Raw genomic sequence first — 21,009 nt, forward strand, 5'->3', positions numbered from 1 at the left:
TGTACACCCTCAGTGCTGTCCATGGAGATTTTTTTGCCACTAGGTTCTCAGTGTGTGCATCCGAAGACCAGTTTTTTCCATGTGGAAGATCACTTGGAAAATAATCTTAAAGATGACTGAAGGGCTCTGGTTATCCGGTGAAAGCTGCTACTTTCCAAAAGGGACATTTTAAATGTTTAAGTGCCAGGTTAGCTAGATTACTTCAGATAATTAAAAGCATAGATAAGAAACACTGCTTTTAGAAGGCAAGTGATTGCATGAACTGGTCAGTAAGAAGTATGTGACTAAGAAGAAGGAGTGGTCTACACGTACCCCTGGAGTCCCTGTGAAGAGGCAAGACGCAACACTGCACTACATCAACACTATTAGGCTGACGACAGACTCTCAAAGGACAGCATGGCCTGGGCAAGCACTACTGGGAAGCAGGAAGGTACATTAATATCAGGACATACTGATAAATAGTCAGAGGGGTCTGGGATTCCCTCAAGCAGCATAGGGAGATGCAGAAAGGAAGATTAGCAAACCCCACCCTCTTGCTCAGAAAGGGTCAAGCTGATATGGAAAGGATCTCTTCAGAATAAAGAGGGCAGTGGGCATCATATGCATTTCCTGAATCCTTAAAGGAAAGGTATAGGTAAAACTTGCCCAGATAATTAGATGTAAATTGGTCATACTGTTCATTGCTGGTTTGGACGTGAAATGTCACAATGTTTAAATGCTCTCCTCCGGTGACTGCTGCTCCAGTATAAAAGTCTGCTGTAAAACTAGGCATAAAATGAAAAGGAACCACAAAGTAAAGCAAAATAATCCATGGTATTCCTTCTCCTTGGTGAATGAGGTTAAGAAGGGCAAAGCAGCAAATTGAAGGCAAATTAAATGGCTAACAATGTCTGTATACTAATCATTGAAAGAAGAACTAACAAAAACAGGCATTTGTATTTAGTACGTGAGATGCTGTTTCCTGAACTTTCCCGAGTTCTGCCAGTGACTTCAGCGTAGCCACAATTCTATCCAGAAAATGTATCAAGTCGAACTCTGTGAGAAAATGGAGGCCTGCCAGTGTGTTAAGATGTGAAGAACATTGCATACCTCAGTCTTCAAATAAATAAATAAATAAATAAATAAATCTTTGCCATGAGAATTTTTCTCTTCACAGGGAAACAAAATATATTTGCATTATACCAGCACAGTAGCTTAACTTATTCTCCTCCCTCATGCACAGCTGATGCAAACTCCCACTCTTTTTGTTATAACAGAGGAAACAGCTGGGCCTGTTCCAGCTGTATTAGTGGAACCTGATTTTTAAAGCACCAAAGATGCAGATATGACATGGGATTCCCCAATGCATACAAATACTCTAAAATCTGGCCCCCAGGTCCACTGGCAATGAAACAAGACAGACGATGTTTTATCATGTTCCAAAACATTCTTGAGAGGTAACAAGTGAAAGCAAACATAACACAAGCAGCATAGTAGGGTCTAGCAAAGCAAAGGATACCTTGCAGAAGGTGAAAGAGCACAAGAAAATATCACTCAGTCCCTTCCTCCCAATAATCAGAAAGCTTTGTCATCACAAATGCTTAAAGACGATATGACAACCAAATGCTCCCCCTCCTACCCCTTTCAGCAAGCTCATTTCAATTGCAGCTACAAACCACGAACATAAAAAGACTTCAATGAACCCAGGAGACAGCAGATGTTAATTATAGCAAAATGGTATCAAAGCCAAAAGGAAATTTGTTTTGGTTTGGTTTTGCATGATTAGTTCAGCAGCACTCCCAAACAGTGTAAACTACAGGGTATGCAAACCCTGACCACTTGACAAAGATATATGTAGACCTGCCCATCCTATGTAACCGAATGTCACCTACGTAGTTATTAGCAATTGCCCTTAAGCTAATGCATCATATGTCTTTTTGACAAGAGTAATAGCTGTGTTCTGACAAAGAATAATTGCCATTTCAATTGAGAATGTTAAAATATAACTGAAATCAAACATGAAATTATTAGTGAAAAATGTAGGAAAGATGACAGAAGTGCATAACTACACTGGAATTATCAGTAGCTTGACTGACCTTAATATAGCCCTAATAAGTGTTCCATGCAGTACAATCCACAAAAGCAAACGGCAACGATAGTCACTGCGCTTTGAGACTAGGGTGCCCTCAGTGCCCAAGGAGCTTCAGTGCTCACCAGAGAACAGCAGCGCTCCTAGGGAGCTTCTGTTCCCACCAAATCTCGTGCTTAATGGCCTAATTCTTCAGTTTTACACTAATTTGAAACTGTCAAGCTATTGAAAACACCTGAAGCTATACTGTGTACCAAAATGAGGAATAAAGCCGTGTCTTCCAGAAGCAGCTGCTGTTCTCCTTCAGCAACCCTTTTCTTGGAAGTAATGAAGAGGGCTGAACAGTAAGTACTGCAAGTCTCTCCTTGCAAACCTCAGACTTTTGCAGTAAGCCATTGTCTCACTTTCAGTAATTGAAATGAAGCTCTCTAAATATTCCAATCAATTACTTTTTGATTTACTGCCTTCCATGGCATTTTCCCCCTTCAGTTATTGGTGCACTTTGACTTGTATTTCCCACAGGGACATTGCGTGCTAGAATTGTATGTCATTCTTTTAAAACGTCTCTTTCCTTCAGGTAGAAATTTAGGCTGTACCCTGTAGGGGGTCCCTGAACTAATCTCTCCCTGGTCCTAGCAGAGATCTCCTGCTTCTCTGACTAACAGGTTTTTCACCACAGCAATTATTAGAATATTGATCAAAAGCTTCCCCTGAATCTTGTCTCTCTAAGACTGCACTAAGCATAACAAGTTAACAGACTTAAACATCTTCCAGCATGCATTTGTAACATTGTAGTGTCTGATTTCCTACATTCAAATGCACTGGTTGTAGTCCTTGTCTCTCTCTGAGGAATAATGGACACAAATCCTGGGTGGACTTGGCCCACGAATCTGTAGCACTGAGCAATCCAGGTTTTGGAAGCGGTCTTTTTATGCTGGCCACTAACCATTGCCAAACAAGTCAGAAGATCCTTGTGCCCGCTGTGGGAAAAATGGGTGATGGAAACATCAGAGCAGCTCTTCAAAACCCACTGACTAACACATCGCCTTACTGATCAACTGTTATTTGTTTCGCAGTAGTTGGAGAATTAGGTGTTTTCCTAAAAGTGAATTTAAAATATCCCTTTGCATTCTTCCCAGCCTTCAAAATACTCTGTCATTCAGACCCATTGCTTTGTCATTGCACAAGAGCCCTCACCCCACTCCTCACAAATATTATCCTTTTCTTCAGCAACAGAATTCTCAAATTCTCAAAATCAATCAATTTCCAACATTATTATGAAAAGGGAGACCTTGAAAAAGAAAAAGCCTTTGGGATAGTAATCTCTTCATTACAAGGATCTATTTTTCCCACGTATAAACATTGCAAGAATGTATCCTTAAGTCTATGTTACTTGTTCTTTACGTACCAGAAACTAATAAGGAAACCATGCCTACACCGTATTGATAATTCACAAGGCCAAAGAGACAGGGTGCGGATTTTCTGAAATTTTAATTAAACCTAAGAGAATCAATAAAACCATTTGTTCAGTTCTAGTTCCTGGTTTTAGGCAATAATATCTTCATGCTGCTGCTTGTTTATATTAGAAATTACATGATCTGCTCAACTGAAAAAAGACTATTGATTTGTATGTAAAACCAGGCAAAAGTACTGGCTGTTTACAAGGGATTCATGGTTACTGTGAATAGTATCTGTAAACAGTCACCTGACTCCAGCGTGACATATCAGCACGCCTCAAAGGAAGCAAGCTGAACAAATCAACACTTTATATAGCACACAGGAACCACTAAGCCACTTTCTTTGTCCAGTTAAGGAACTTTCCAAGTCTGACTATAAAAATAACACAAAAGAACGCATGCTGTTCAATAGCTCCTAAGAGGAAGATGAAGGAAGGAGAAATAAAAGAAGAGGAAAATAAAAGGAATTTGGTAAACGTGATCACTTACCATTCAGGCAGCTTTCTGCTATGTTGCCCTCTCTGCTTGAAAAATCCAAAAGCACTTATTTAACTACTAACCAGTGAGCACTCACTGGTCCGAGGAACTCCCGGGAGCAGCACTCACTAGTCAAAAGCTTTCTGCCACTGAAAGAATAGTCTGCCCTTCACCATTTCTGCCCATACCAGAGGAAGGAAACAGCCAATGCGAGTGGAATCTTTGTCACAGCCATCACCCACGGACAGTTTACAACCTTTTCTCTATGGGATTTAAAGAGCATCTTAGAATCCTTGTTGACCTTTCCTAAAATACCCATAAGTTACAAATTCCCAGCAACATTTGTTGTCTTTAAAAGTGAATGTAAGTCTTGTCTGAGACTGCCGGAACTGCAGTATCATCATGAAATCCTGGTTCCATTCAAGTCAGCAAATTGCCTGCACACCTGTAGATTTCAGATGTCAGGTTTCATACTTGGCTAATGCAGAACATTTCTACAAATAGAACTATAGCTCTTTAGTACTGGTAACTGTATTTTTCATTTTAGTATGTTTGAATTGATGTGTAAGCTTAATTTGAACCTCCTGACTGTTACATGCAGACAGCTGTTGGCCATCTTTTATTGTTGTGGAAGTAGATAGGTGGAGGATTGTTTGGGTTTTGTTTTTAATTCATAAAACAAACACATTTAGTAAGAATGACACTAGTTTCTCAGTCTCAAGAATTCAAGGAGAGACAAAGCAGTCAAATATGGAAATACTTGGGTTTTTTCTGCATTTACTGTTGGAATCAGAAACCCCAAGCAAGTAATACTAAACAGGGAGGAGGCAGTCACATTTAATGCTTATCAAACTTTTTTCTGCAGATTCTTCATCCTAGAGAATTTTGTCCAAAATATCAGGCATCCAAATTTCAAAAAGCTGTTCTCAAAGCATTTCCTTTAATGGACAACAGAGCTGGGTAAAAGCAACAGATCTTGATTTTTGGTCTACTTTATTTCTGACACTTTAGGATTACTGCAGCTTTTAGGCTCATGCTTAGGGATGCTTCGGTCCCACGGCAGCAGCTGACGTCGAGGCCTCTGCACAACTTTGGGGTTATGTCTTTAACCTCAGCTTTCATGCATGTGATACAAGGATGCTGATGCGTTCCCCCCTATACACTGATGATCAGTTTGCTTGAGATGCAGCTGGAATATAATTTTCTGGACAGTTATTTTATGTGATTGCCAGAGAACTATGACTTACTATAAGGCATGGCCTCAGGCACCATCACTGCTAAAACTCATGCAGCTGAATAATTCTCAGACGCGCACATCCTGACTGATCCATATGGCTTCAGTTTGCACCAGTTTGTGTCATTCTGACCATGAAAGGTCCACAGTTACAACTGAACTTATCAGTTCTGGTCAAGTTTGAGTTGCTTCTGAGGTTGTTGGCTATGTTCTACATCTCATGTGGTCATGCTTCAGACATTTTTTCTTAAAAGAAAATACGAGTGTTATGCTACAAAGTGTAACAGTGAATTCTGTTCTTGAAAGTAACCCGATACACTTAAAGGACATTTCAGTTTAGTTTTCCGCCTCCTTACAACAAGCTCTTTTGTTGCATGATCACAATAGATCACTTAATTAGAACTGTAAAAACTATCTGGAAATAATATCAAATCTCCAGAAAGTTCCATTACTTGACAGAATGTTGTTAAAACAAGTGTTCAGTTCCCTCTTACAACAAACTTCGTCCCAGCCTACCAAGAAGCCAAACCCTGAGTGTCCTATAAACTCTTGTATAAGAAAATGCCACCATTGAATAGGTGATACGGTGATTCTATTTTGGGTTCTGTTTCTACCAAAACATTCAATATAGAATGTTAATATTTTTCCAAAGAAAGAAATGAAAAATACAGTATCTACAAGAAATATTTAAAAAAAAAAGGAAAAAAAAACCCAGAGGAAATGTTGATTATACTTGATTGTGTGTTTTGCCACTGAATTTGCTTCCCATATTTCCATAGGATTTCTTATATTATATATATATATATATATATATATATGCATCATGCTGTGTTACTGTGTTAGAAAGTATTCCAAGCTGCTTTGGTACGTATATTTCAACAAGTTGAGGTTAATGCTTTACTAAGCATTTTTTACACTGACTATATGGGGAAGGGGAGGGGGGAAACACCAACATTAAATGCTTCTTGCACTGGCAAGTATAATAAGAAACCACTGCCCAACGCAAGGTATTCCTTGAGAAACTTAGCATAGGCTCACAAAAGGCCTCTCTGGGTATCGCTTCCTAAAACAGGGACAAGGGGGTGACTGAAGTGTTCTTTTTTTCATGTCATTAGAGGAGAGGGAGAAGGAGAAAGGAAACAAAGTGTGAGAAATCAGAGAAGCAATAATACAGGCAGAGAAGAAAGCCACTAACGAAATTAAAAGAGCAGGGTTTTTTTAACAAAGTATTCACCAGAAACCTTGATGTCTGGAAAGGAAACCAATTCTTGGTCAGGAAAATGGAAAAAAAAATGTAGAGACTTTGTAAGTATACTGGCTGTGCTAATGAAATACATTTCCCCCCACACCCAATTTCTTCTACTAAATGCAGCAAGATTCTGAACACTGGCTAACTATACCACAAGCAGTATCTGAATGCGTACTATGTAACAATGTTACCGTACAGATACAGCTGTAACTTCAGTATCTAGGTAATACGGGGTTTAGAATTTATTAAAAAATCAATACATTGGTAGAGCAAATCCTGACATTTTGCCAACTCTTTGAGGGCAGGGTGGAGCCACACAAGGACCCATCAGTATCAGCTCCAAAATAAGCAGCCCAAATGACAAGAGGTTGAACCACCAGGTCAAAGCTCAGGCTGATGTGCAGTGAACCATGCATATGCTCCAAACACCACGTTTGTGTCACGTTAACAGGTTCTGGATTTTGAACCCGGTTTTGTTTTGTGTGTGGAGACACACCAGACTCCAGTGACACATGGAAGAACAAACAGTGTCACATCACATGCCACTTGTTCTCCAGTTACATTGTTGTGTCACAGGTTAATCATTGTCACTTCATGCAGCCACACATCACACCGTCTATTAATTATTACTTAATGTCACTGCACTACTAAATGGTTTCATGAATTCTGTTAGTAATTAGAAATGTTTGTGCAGTGACACTCAAATAAAACTTTTCACAGAGCATTCCTGATGACGAGCCAGAAAAAGAAAACACCCAGGTTTATTAGTCTTACTGACTAGATGCACTTTATTTGGACTACAGCTCTTTTCTATGCTTGTTGATTTATTTCACTGGTAACTACCAAATACTCTTGACAATCCAAAAACTGAGACTAAATTCAGCTACATGTAAGACAAACCACTGCATCACTTTATACACATTTAGAACAGAGAGAAAGGATGCCATGCCAAAAGCTAGCACTGCTATTTGTTATTAATTTAGAAAAAGTCAAACAAGAAAAAGATGCACTCAGACACCAGGTAGAATTAATCTTAGCACTAGTATTCAATCATGTGATGTTAAAAAAATATCACAGTCAAGCTGATAGCTTGTTTGCTGTTCTCTCTTTTATGGAAAAATTTTAATATTATAGTACTTTTTCAAATTCTGCATAAAAACTAAATCAACTGGTTTTGTTTTACAACAATGTAGTTTCTGATGATTTGAGGGAAGAATGCTTGAAGTCAAGTAATCTCCTTCTCACATCTTTCATTTTCCATCTGTTTGGAACACAGTAGGAAGACGTGGCACCTGAGCTGCCTTCCTTGTTAACCTTCCCTGAAATCAATGCATATTTCAGAAAAGTTTTGATTTTGACAACACTGCATATGTTGCAACAACAATATGTTTATCAAAAATAAGCTTATGAACTGTAATAATGCCATTTAGTTCATGCTTCCCACTGTGAATCAACTCTTTAGGTCTGTGGGTTTACACCTTTTTTACACTACCATGAGCTAAATGTAAGCTAACTGCATCTCCTGAGTGAACTGTTTTAATTTATAAAAGTTCAAACTCTTTGCATATTTAGAAATCTGATAGTTCTACATTGGATGTTCACCTTATTACCTGTCATATATATTTTCCTCTATACATTGGTATAACATTTCTATGGGATTTTGGCAAACACCAGCAGTTGACTGAAGCACTGCAGAGCTGAAAGGCAATCACAGAAAGGCAGTACAGCAGGATCTCCAAAAGAACATCTGGTACCTATCTTGGGCATTTTTAACTATATATAAACTATCCCTAATGTATGTTTAGCTAACCATATCTTAAAAACCTCCAGTGTTGGAGATTCCACAATTTACCCAAACAATGCAGCAATATTCAGAGAAATTCCCCTAAAGACTAAATCTCCTTGCTCCAGTTCAACCTTGATTTTTTCTGGTACTATTTACCAGATTACACCGACTACGGAGAATACTTCAGTCTCTTAAATTACATAAAACCTTTCACTTAATTGGACACTATTATCAATACCTCCCTTAGCCTGTTCTACAATATGGTTCAAGTAACTTGTTTCTTTATGCTTCTTTGTTAGTCTTTTCTGGAATATTTTCAATGAGATTGTATTTTAATCAAAATCTAGTGCCCAAAGCTGGACAAAGTACTTCAGCTGAAGCCTTACAAGAAATGAATGAAATTATTACATACATTTTATAGATGATGTTCCCATTACTATATCAATATTTACCCTTCCTTCACAGTAAAATCCTGTTAACTTATATTCTGTCCATGATTTGTTTTTACTTTTGAGTCCTTTAATACAGTTCTACTGCTTAGCCAGAACTTGCCCCATCTTAACTGGTGTACACAATTTCCACCTGTAAAAATAACTTCATAAATAATGTTGTTTAATTGCATCTCCTTTTCTAAATAACCAATTTATCACTATCTAGGCAAGTTAAAATCCTACCCTCCAGCCCACTCACAGCCCATGCTTGCATGACATCATCTGAAATTAATTTAAATATATTTTCTAGACATGAAAGTAGGTTTGTCAAGAATTCTTTTGTTGAGAGAAGGTCAAGTTTGAAATAGACATCCTTCAGCACAGTATAAAACTTAACTCCCTATAGACAGACTGAGACCCTCAAAGATTTACAAGTAAAGAATGTCCAAGCAGGGAACCACTGCTTTTGGAAGTTTGTTTTTTCTAAAGCCACGCGTCTCTTTGGGATAGTAGACAAAAGAAATCATGTGATCAGAAATAGTTTCCATGAGCATTAACTAGCATGTCCCAGAAGATGCAAAATAAGAAGGTTTTTGTGCATCTGGTCTTACTGTATAAATCTGAGGAGTTGCAATCAGACTCTGGTGACTAAGCTTGCATTCCCATGCTCAGAACAATGTAGAAAAAAAGGTATGTTCCCCCAAAGCATGAATCAAAGTCGCAAAGAGTGAAAAGATGTATCTAGATTTTGATTAGATTGCTGCGGCCTGATTTTCTACAACTTACTGTCTGGAAAAAGTCATAAGTCTTAGTGAAGTACTCATTTGCAGAGCATTCTGCCCTTTAATTTTCTAATTCCTGTCTTTACCCGATACATCTCTCTCTTTAAAATAAAATATGAGTACACTATTGCATCCTCTACTTAAAGTTGTGCGTGGAAATAGAGCAGTTGATATAATAGGTAAAGAAAGTCCCTGTCCCACCATTCCTTCAACAATAAAAATTAGTATTACCAAAACAAAAATCAGATATGGTTGCTTTTGTGATCTGCTTGTATTATTCTTCTCTCCATTTTAATATTCCTGATGACTTATGGAATTGGGCATGTTGACTCGTACCACACCTCAGCTGAATTTTATAACAGTCTTTGTGACTGGGGGGGAAGTGGGGGAGAATGAATGAAAACAAGCCTCCCCTTCAGCACATAGTACATTCAAGTGTTTTTTCAACCAAAACACTCAAATTAGATGTCACCAAAAAGCGACACCCGAAATGTTACAGAACACACAGTTCCAGGGAATTTAATTTTTCATCCATCACAAACACAAGGGAGTCCAAGTTTAATGAAACTATATTCAAAGATACATCAAACTGGTCTACAAACTCCTCTGAGGTAAGCATTCCCCTCTCTAACAGTAAAACAAAAAGTTGTCAATACCATCCTTATAGCCATTCTGAGTCTATCTCGAGCAGTAGGGAAGCAAAAGAGAAAAAGCTCTCAAGCCACTGCATTCCAAATGTATTTGAATAACTGGCCTTTCTGAGATACCAACTTTAAATAACACTTGACAGGAAGGGGAAGGGAAAACAAACTCAGGATTCAAAAAACAAAATTCTGTAAGAAGAGGTAGGAAAGGTGTTTGTACGTCACTCAGTAACTTGGTAGGGTGAGGAACTCCTGGCACATTCCACATTATTAATAGCTTACAAGCTATAGGAACACTGACTATAAAACTACCAGAGAAGAAGGTTCCTTCAGTTACACATATTTCCATTAGCCTTATGCATGAGTAAGAATTATAATCCTAGGAATAATATTGCATGTCCTTGATGAAACCTTTTAATTGCTTTGGGAAAATACACAACTAATTGAAGACAGACTTATTGAGTTATCTGGTAAGACTGGGACTAAGTCCAAGGGTCCTTGACCCCTCTACCACATTAGTAAACTTTTCCCATACAAAAGCATTACAGAATTTCTGTTTCCAATCCAATGCTATCAATAAACATTTGATATTTGGGGCAATCCTTTAGAAAAGTTATCACGCACTAGGTTGCTTCTAATACATATGGTATGGTATCAACTTTTTACTTCTTCTCTGATCTTCTCTATTTTTGTTCTTCCTAAAGCCACGTATTACACTACTAATATTAAAAAAGTAATAAATAAATAAATCTGAAGAAAGCAAACCAGCCTCAATGCCCCTGGGGAATCAGCCACCTCTGAAGCTGCCATTTGTGGTAACTATGAGTTTACTTAAGATCAGATTGCAACATTTTAAAATGAACTCACATATTTTCTGAAAGGCACGCTACCAGGTAAAAAAATTATAACTCTGAATAAAGTCACCAATAAGTCAAACATTTCAAAGGCCTTATTAAATAAAATCTAGCTTCATAGTCATGTAAGCAGCAGAGATCTTTATAATGAATGGGCAGAATACACTACAGCAGATCAGAAATTATAAAACTAAATTAGAAACCCAAATCTCATTTGCTATAAAAACAAATGGTTCTTTGTTCTTGAAAAGGAAGTTGCTAAGATAATGCAACAAAGCACCCTTCTGCAGACAATTTCTAATGCTTAATCTTTTCTGTATTTCTATTAGGTAATTATACATGAATCATACATTTCAGTATTTTGTGAAAAAGTGGATATCATTAACATCTTATCCCACACTTTATGAAGTTAAATTCCTCAAAACTACCCTTCCTCCATATAGTGGACATATAGGTAAGAACTAAAATTCCATGGCACATTTCAAGAAAAGCTAAGGAATGTATGAACTTCTTTCTCTTAAATGAATACATTCCAAGATTCAAAGTTGTATGCCAGTGATGACCTCACCTGAAATTGATGAGAACAGATATTACTGTGGCTTGCTAAAGCACGGTCCATTACATATACACACAGCATCTCTGCCTGTCATTTGACCTTTATGCCTGCTGTACTGTCTGGGCGAGATGGCATTAGCTATCTTCACACCAGCTCCTACAGTGCTGTTTCACATTTGCAACTAAAACAGTGCTGACAACACACTGATGTTTCACCTACTGTCGAACGGTGCTGCCTAGCATCAAGGCCTTCTCCGTTCCTTACTCTGTGCCCTCCCCTGCAGTGAACAGAAGTTGGGACGGGACACAACCAGGTAGATGATCCAAACTAGCCAAAGAAATACTCCATGTCATATAATGTCATGCTCAGCAATAAATGGAGAGAGGGGAGTGCTTCCTCTGTTGCTCAAATCAAATAAGCAGTGCGCTCTGACCAGAACAGCTTGGATTTCAGATAAATTACTAATGTAAAGCTCTCAGCAGCCCAGTCCATAGCAGAGACAAGAGTTAATTTCCTGTAGTGTCAATACAGTTGGTGAACTGCACAACAGTGCCAGTGCCTAAATTATATCAGCCGTTGCAGCTCTTTTTCCAAAATGTTGGCAATACTGACCATGAAATAAAAACAAACGTTTTTGTGGTGAACATCAAAGTCAACAGAACAAACCTGGGTCCGAGGTTGGGTATTTTGTATAAACAAGCTCCACGTTTTCCTAAACAACACTCTAGCCTTTATGAACTGCTAAACCTTGAGAATCAACCTTTTCTTCTCCTTTATAGAGCACCTAGAGATTGCCTGTGAGGTAAAGGAGAAAGATATCCTGGTTGACATAATTTTCATTGTTCAAGGTTAGATTTTATTAGTATTTTTTTTCAGGATGAGATTTTCAAATAATCTTCCAAGCCTTACAACTGAAAAAAAATATTCAGAGCACAGTCACAAGTGGTTCTTATGCCCTAATTACAGTGCTTTCTCAATTTCTCACCCATCAGAGGACACACATCTCACATATAAGGGGAAGGAGAATGTCTGTGACTGACTGTGATATTGTTAACAAGAGAATTTAATTGAGAAACATTTTTGCATCTCACATTAGGTGTGACTCTTAGTTATGTGATATGTTCATGGGTGACAGGAAAATTATGCCTTACATCTGTAGAGATGTGTAAATGCCTCATTAAGTTTAATAATTATCTGTTAGAAGGGCAGTTCCACAAGAATCTCTCTGCTACTGAAAAATAGAAGGGACACAATGAAACAACATTGCAATTGTTTTATCACTGACCTTGCTGAATTAAACCACCTCTCCAGAAATATTTTTATAAACATATTAATAACGAACATTGTATCATAAAAAATGCATGAATGGGTTACACCACAAAAAGGTTATCAAGTAGCCCATGAAATAAGACACAGACTATATTTTAAGACTTGAGCTCAATTCAACCTGAATTTCTGTGTTAATTCACATATGACAGAGGAAGAAAGCAGAAGGTGGAAGAGAAAGGACATTGCTATGAAACATGACACATAAAAGGAAACCTTGTAAGAACAGCTTTTCAAACAAAAATCTTCAAGCATCATCTTTGACAGACAACAATCAATAGTATATGAGTGATTCCACTATGTCCTGTATAGCTAAAAACAAAACAAAAAAAACCACCACCTTCCTGGATGAGGCAGAAGGCAAATTATCCCAACAAAAAAAAAAACTCTCTAGGAAAGCTATACTATCCCATTTACATTGACAGCTGAGTTTTACAGCTAAACAAGGATTATACAAATCTGGGAAACCAAAACAGAACATTATCAACTTCTGCTCACAATGAGAAAGTGGTTCGACAAACGAAGCACAACCTTCATACTAGCCAACTACGCATTTTGACACATACCATTAAACAAAAATTTAACCAGTTTATTATATATAACATATTTACAAAATAGTACAAATTAAAGTACTGTAACCATTATTGCATGACAACAAAACCTCCATACAGGCAAAAGCAGCACATGAAAGAGACACTCCAGAATAGATAGGAAGTCTTTGGTACTCAAAATATAGTTTAAGATGCAGCATTAACTCAATCAATACAGGGCATTAAACACAGACAACGATATGTAGATTTATGCCACAAGTGTCAGTTCAGCTATGGCTTCCATTCTTCTCAAAGGCTGATTATTGGACTCAACAATTGCTTAAAAGCTTTACAGTGACTTTAGGATGGAAAAACAACTCAAAATTATTCTAAAACCAAGCTGTTGAAAATGACTGATATATTTCTCAACTCTTACTGAATTAAACTGCCTCTTCTCAGAACTACCTGACAGCAAAGCACTAAACACCTCACAGGCCTAGAGCCTATTCCTCTACCCCTTGAGCAGGCAAAACTGTGCAAGAATCAACTTTGTCTACTTAAGGAATATAGGATCGAGCTCACAACGGACAATAAAACTGCATGGCAAAACATGATCAAAGATGGCATACTCTAGTCTACACTGCTATACACATAATTTACAAAATGTGTTTTATGCGTAATCTACATATTTACAAATGTTCTCAATTGTTCCAACAAGTAATGTACTCAACACAATCACAGTTTACATAATTTTGAGGTAAATCCTTGAAAAGTTAGAGCATCAGCAGAGTTTCATCTGCAAGGCTGAATCTCACAAGTGGAGGATTTCTAATTGGAAGATCCTCTCTTTACCTGGTCACACAGCAGTGCATGCTAGGTGTAGCAGATGGGTAGGATGGTTGCAGAGACAGGGGATTATTATGAATCCTCTGTGCTGTGCATGGCTCTTTCTGATGGCCAGAAGGAGGCCAGAAAGAAGCAAAGAACACTGGGGACAGCCAAAAACAATCTGAAATATGTACTAGCAGATTCTGCTCCGTGGACGAACAGTGGATATTATGTTGCTTGTAGAGTGGGAAAACCTGCAGTGTTAAATCACGCAGTGTCTATGCACACTAATTGCAGGATGACTATGTGAAAAGAGGAAAGGAAAAAGCAAAAGAGAGGATGTGGGACAGGTTGAATTAACTTTCTTGATTGGTCAACATTAATTATGTTGCTTGTAGAGTGGGAAAAACTGCAGTGTTAAATCACACAGTGTCTATGCACACTAATTGCAAGATGACTATGTGAAAAGAGAAAAGGGAAAAGCAAAAAAGAGGATGTGGGACAGGTTGAATTAACTTTCTTGATTGGTCAACATTATTCTAGAAAGAAAATGCAAAGAAAAAGAAAGAGCTTTATTTTCTTAGAAGTTTTCAAGTCAGGTTAGACATTATCTAAATACTTAAAAGTTCACATACAAAGATACCACCCACATTTATTTTAACATATAACTACAGCGCTTCTGACCCTCCATAAATATATTTAAAGACTGCCTCACCAATGGGAGGACACCACTTTACAAGGCTTGATGTTTCAAGCTGTCTAACCTAGACTAATTTTTCCTTGCAGATGTTCATAACACTGAAACAAGACCACTCACTCACTGCTGTTTAGCGTCCCAGAGAACAAGAGAGGACAGGGCACCAAGAATTCTGCAAGTTGCCTTTGTATTACCTTATAAGAGCACAAAAGGTGATAGAAACTCCTCTCTAACTAGGAAAAGACAGTTTAGAGTTGGAAGTGTCAAAGTTCTTCTGAATCAATCAAGAAGATAAACAGGTTTTTTTCTTGAGAATTGACATCACCTTGCATTAGTATATTCTCCCACAGAATAGGTCCACAATACTTATTTGATGTTAAGGCTGAAAACTTTAAAACTGGCCATGACTCAGTTGCACTTTTATGGTCAGCTGCTTAAATGAAAAAAACCTCACACAAAAAGACCTGGGATGACAAAAACGGATCCCACAATTCCACTTTCTGGATGCTTTTTCAAGCCATACCACATCACTACACCTTTTCCAAATGTTGTCTTAAAACAAATCGTTAGAAGATTTAAGCAGGACCTCAAAGCAGTCAGTTAACAAATTATATATGCATGAATGCTACTCATGTTTACTATGTATTTTCTTCAAAAAGTGTTTGTGAGTGGAGCTGTAAGGTGATAAGTGGTCTGATGTTTCAAGACAAGTCTACTGACTATACTTTAGGCCCACTGGAATGACTGAACTCTGCTTTCTGAATGCAGTGATAAGGAGGAATAATAAGCCTTCATCTCCTTGTACCATCACAGATGTTAGCTAGAAGAAAAGAGACTTATTAAATATTCAGCCATTGCTAGTATTCATGGTGTAGTACAGGGTGAAATGAAAAGGAGCATAAAGCAATTTTTTTCCCGAAATCTTCTGGGAAGGTGAAGGTTGGGCTTTGTACTGAACCCCAGTGATGGCAAACTGGCAGGTTGTTTCTTGCACAGCTCTGAGCAAGGTAATAATCTGTCAGCACAAACTTCTGTATAAATCCCAACATTAAGACTGGAAGGTTTAGACAGACAAAAATGCTGCTGTTTAAATACTTAACAAGACCAGTAACACTTTGAAGATATTAGATTTTTACAATCCCTGAAACTGCTGGTCAGCAGAGGAAAGATTTTAATTCATTCGTCCTCTTCAACATAAGTTGATGGAAACCAGCCCACCTAAAAAGGGGAAAAGCAGAACAAAATAACACATGAGATGCACAGTTACTTTTTAAATGGCTGAACTAGGCAATACAAGAATGGCTCTGCTCAGTACATATAACATTTAAAAGATTAACTTGACTGACTTGTCACAGTTCGAGTAAGTACCCTAAACAAAGAAAAACTTGCAGATACTATAATCTGGAAACTAAACACCTCTCCCTTTCCCTTCCCGCCTGCCCGCCCATGCCCTCCCCCCTCTCCCCACTCCCCACCCCTCCAAAAACACACACACACAAAAAAAAAAAACCCACCCAACCCACAAACAGAAATCCACTTTTGCCCAAATGAGAAGTCTAAGCATTCAGGAAAAAAAAAGTCATTCAGGACAAAAAAAAGTCTAGAAATACCAAAACCAGAAGTAGTTTTATAAAAGGTGGGATGCTGCTGCTATTTTTTTTAAATACGCCATTAAATATTTAACAGGCTTTCATGAGGTTCAGGGAATCCTCTTACAAAGGAAAGAGTGCCTGATTTGTTGCATTACATGGAGCTAAATTCCACTGCCACCAACAGGAGTTTTAAATATGTCAGCACCAGAAGGCAGAGTCCGGTGTTTCACATGTCGTAAGTTATAATGTTATCTCCATTCTGAAATTAATGATATGCCTAAGATTATATAAGACACACAGGGAAGCAACGTAATATATTTCTTATTGTCTTATCTATTTGTTTCAGGTTTTTCACTCAGACTTCTTCATACCTAAGTCAATTTAGCACTCATGAAAGACCTCAAAACCAAACCTAGAGCATGATTGGAAGGAGTAACTGCATAAATTTTGTTTTAGACTACCTTGCCAAAATATCTCCAGAGATGAGCTTATGATCTCAAGTCCAGGCTATGAAAGCCATCAGAAAGAATGCTAACACAGTTAACAGGACATCCTTTAGGATATTTTGCATTAGAATGAGACGTTCAGTTTTCTTACATGTAAAATGTATATAGGATGACCACTATTTCTTCTTGCCTAATTGATAGTTCCACTTCAAGAGCACAACCAGGCTCATGTACATTTAAAAAAAAAAATTTAAAAAATGTTCTCCAAATTGCACAAAGCAGTAAATCTGGACATCTACTTCAACTGGGCCTGCAACTTTCATTTCCAGCTTCCAGCAGATTTCCTTTCTTCCACTTTGCATTCCTTGACCCTGCATCTCAGCCCATGAAAACATGGAAACAGCAGCTCAAATACTTCTGACTGATCTGCATTAAAGAGCAATATACTAAGTTTGAAACAATATAGGCTTTATAGGTCAAAACTGAAACTTCACTTCAGTGCAAGTCTCAGAGTGCAGTGTAAAGTGACTTTGTAAAAATCCCTGCTGAATATGCCACTTCATATGAGACACATGTTTAGAAACCAAAGAAGCAGCTTTCTATAAGGTTGCTAATGCCATTGCATTGTAGTCTGGCAGAAAGGTGTGGAAATCATTCTTTGTTAAACTGCTGAACAGATTTCCACAGCACCAGTAACCTGAGGTTTTCATCACAAATATTTGTGCACACCACATTTCAAAAAAGTTCATCTGTAGCTGCACTATTAACCCTGGTTACTTTCCAACCTTATAATCTCACCCAAATATTCAGCCTTGTAGGTCACGTTAAATAACCAATTAATTTAGATGCTGGGAAAGCTGCCTGGCAAGTGTTCTGCCCGGCTCCTATGAAACACAGAGGAGAACACATTGTATGTTGTGGATTTAAATATACAAAGAAGGTTTATGATGTAGGAACACATATTTTTTTTTTACAAAATCACTGTCAGTGAAGGCAGAAATGAGACAAAGAAAAAAAAAAAAAAACACAAAACCACCTTACCCTTCCATTTACTTCACCTCTCCACCAGCCATTTGCACTCATCTTTGTATAAATTTTTACAACATCCCCTTTCAATAAGGACAGTTCTCTCATGTCTCTTGCACAGAAGTCATACCTGGCTATGGCAATGCCTATCACCTTCGGGCTTAGCACTGAAATGAAACAGACATTGATAGTCTTAGCATTTGTTAATTGAAGGCTACTCAAGTAATGTAAATAGCAGTACTGTAAAATATAAAAAAAATTATTTCACAACATACACTGGCATTAATTTTATATAAATGTGAAAGCATCTACACCACAGAGATCAAGAAGGTTTAAACATAGGTGAATGGTATAAAAGTTGAAGGGATTTTATGTAATTTTTTTTTAATAGTCATTTTTATTTAGAAAAGAGTCAAAACTAGATGAACCATAAATAAAATATCCCCCATCCCAAAATTTCTACATACATTTAAAATGATTATATTTTTTTATGCTTCATAATAAAACTTGCTGCCTGTTAACGTGCATCAACATATTTTACAGGTCACTAGTTTCTTTCCAAAAGAATTATTAGCATTTACAGTTGATTTAACTTTAAACCTCTAATGAAGCAAAACAAACAGAATAAGGTGCTGTTCTTTCAAAAACAACTCCCAAGTTAAACATTAATGCACTTAAAATTGGAAACTAACATCATCATGAGCAAAAAAGTAGAAGTTTCCACAGAAAATTTGTATGGATCATTTGTTACAAATTGCATGAACATTGGCTGATGTAAATCTACTCTTTTCAGGAGATTATTCCGTAAATCACCCATGAATTTGTTCTACAAAACTTTTCATGAAGAAAAAAATCCTTACAGATTTTTTCCCAAGTTTCAGTGAAATTAATACTTAAAAGCTACATCAACGTAAATGCCAATGCAAAGCTCAGACGTTCTAAGCAATAAAAAGTTGTGAAATATTTTTAAAAACCAAATGTGAAAAAAGCCTCGTTTCAAAAACCAATCCCCTTCTACCAAATAATTTTATACGAAATTATGTTTTCAAGCCTGATGTAGAATATATAAACTGCAAAAAGGAATTCTCAACTCCTCTAATGACAGGTGGGCATAGCACCTAAGAGATAAAGGCCTTTGACTTGAGCAGTTTAGAAAAGACATCTACTACTCTATTGCACTTTGTAGTTGGAATGCTAATCCAATCTGGCTAAAGCATTCGTATTTTTTTTCCATCAGTACCATTGTTTTCCTATGTAAGTCAGTCCAGACAGGAGTTTACAAGCAGAAGCAAGCTTCCTACTGAAAAGCTTTCAGAAGATTTCATCATATGAGCATGACGGATGACTTGACAGAATGTACATATAATAATCCTTTTTCTCAGAACCCTTTCCAATTTCTTAGAAATTCCCTATCATCTTTAGGAAATACCGTTAAGGTTCTAGTTTTGCAATGCAATTGCTTCAACAATGTAACACGGAAAGTTCATAGCTAGTTGCCTTTACATTAAATCAGGAACACAAAATATGGCAAATGGGCTAGAAAATCTTGACAGTTTCAGTTGTGCTTGTATTTAAGATTTCTCCTGACCTCACTGGGGACATTTATAGAAATGGAGGCTTTTGCATAATAGTATAAAATATATGAAAATCATAGTCAAATATTTTTATCTTACAGTGGCAATTCAAAAAATCTACTTTAAAATAATAATAAATACTATGTTTAAAATACTATTAGATGTATCACAAAAATGGAATGCCTAAAAATCTATTTTTGGCAACAGATTATGCCCTCTTTTATATCATGCCATTAAAGCTTAGTCCAACCTTTCACACTGCTTATGTATAGTTGCTTATCAGATACTTGATACAAGACATACAAGATGCCATATAAAAGAGAATCAGCATCTCAATTTATTGCTTATATTTACTATATAAAGATGTTGTAGTTCAAACATACTTTTTTCCCCTCTAAGCAAGTCAGATGTAGATGCTACTTGTTTAGATCCTGACGTGAAATGCCCTATACCTTATCAGCATTGCAGTAATCAATTTTACAGGGAAAGAAAATTCATGGACAGCAATTGTTTTGGAGAAAGAAAAAAACAAGAAGAGCAGTTATTGATTGTAAGGTCAGTAACCATTTATAGGTGTGCAGCAATATCACTGGCAGATTTGGGGAAGCATCACAGGATGGAAGGAGGGAGCATGGTATCATTTCAGATTCTAGAAAGGAGATAAAGGGGCAAGGAAGAAGATTACATGAGGCAAATATGAATAAATTTGGGAAAACATGAAAGAAAAGAACTAAGGAGGGAAGAAATGCATGGAAAAATAATAATGAGGGAAAATGCTGAGGAAAATTAGGATAGAGAGGGGGGCACATCTGGGAAAAAAGAGGACTTTAACTCCTTTTCAAGTTGTAAAGCCAGAGAGGAAAAGGAGAAAGCAGCAAGAGAAATCAAAACCATGTATATCAAAAGTCTTGAGGCACAACATGGCAGAATTGAGATTAATTTAGAATCCAACATCCATATTTCCAAACAAGAGTGATGCTCATTCTAGGAAATATATAAAAGGAAGCCAGATGAGTGAGGGAATACAGGAAAATGACAGTGCTTAATTTTGGAGGAAACATTAACCATATCTCTATAGTGACATAGTTATAAAACCAACTTGAACAGAGACTATCATCCCTGAATTCCCAATCACAGCTCTCCCAGGATAAACAAAACTTGAAGGAAGACAGTCAGCATGCGGAAAGGACATCTGCACAGATGGGAGAGAGAAGAAACACTGGGTGAAGGAAAGAAAGAGGATAGCTACAGGGAGAATGAGGAGAGAATGGGATTAACAGAGGTTGACGGAAAGGAACTGCCCAACAGGAGAATGAGAATGAGAAATTAAAGAGGGGGGGAAATGAAAGAAGCTGTTGAGAAATCAGTAATAAATAGATCTTGTTTATTAGGAGGGAGATACTCAGAGGATTAACAGGAAATAGTGAGAAATCTGAGGGAGGTAAATAAAAG

General features: G+C 37.3%; 1 protein-coding gene and 1 long non-coding RNA gene across 3 annotated transcripts in view; one reads left to right on the forward strand and one right to left on the reverse strand.

Moving 5' to 3' along the window:
• The first annotated feature begins 3,262 nt into the window (after window positions 1–3,262).
• LOC308071592 lies at window positions 3,263–15,470 on the forward strand. Its single transcript, XR_013931251.1, has 2 exons — window positions 3,263–14,572; window positions 14,728–15,470. It is a non-coding gene; the product is annotated as an uncharacterized lncRNA (long non-coding RNA).
• Window positions 13,433–21,009, reverse strand: part of VAV3 (vav guanine nucleotide exchange factor 3) — a 173,102-nt gene continuing 165,525 nt past the window's right edge. For both annotated transcript variants that reach the window (XM_080407185.1, XM_080407184.1), the window contains exons 26-27: window positions 17,999–18,150; window positions 13,433–16,137 (exon numbers count right to left, since the gene is read on the reverse strand). In XM_080407185.1, coding sequence (XP_080263311.1) covers window positions 16,096–16,137; window positions 17,999–18,150 — 194 coding nt within the window. In that variant the 3' untranslated portion in view covers window positions 13,433–16,095. The remainder of the gene's footprint in view (window positions 16,138–17,998; window positions 18,151–21,009) is intronic.

This window comes from Falco punctatus (assembly GCF_963210335.1).
Source record: "Falco punctatus genome assembly, chromosome: 11".
Lineage (NCBI taxonomy): Eukaryota > Metazoa > Chordata > Aves > Falconiformes > Falconidae > Falco > Falco punctatus.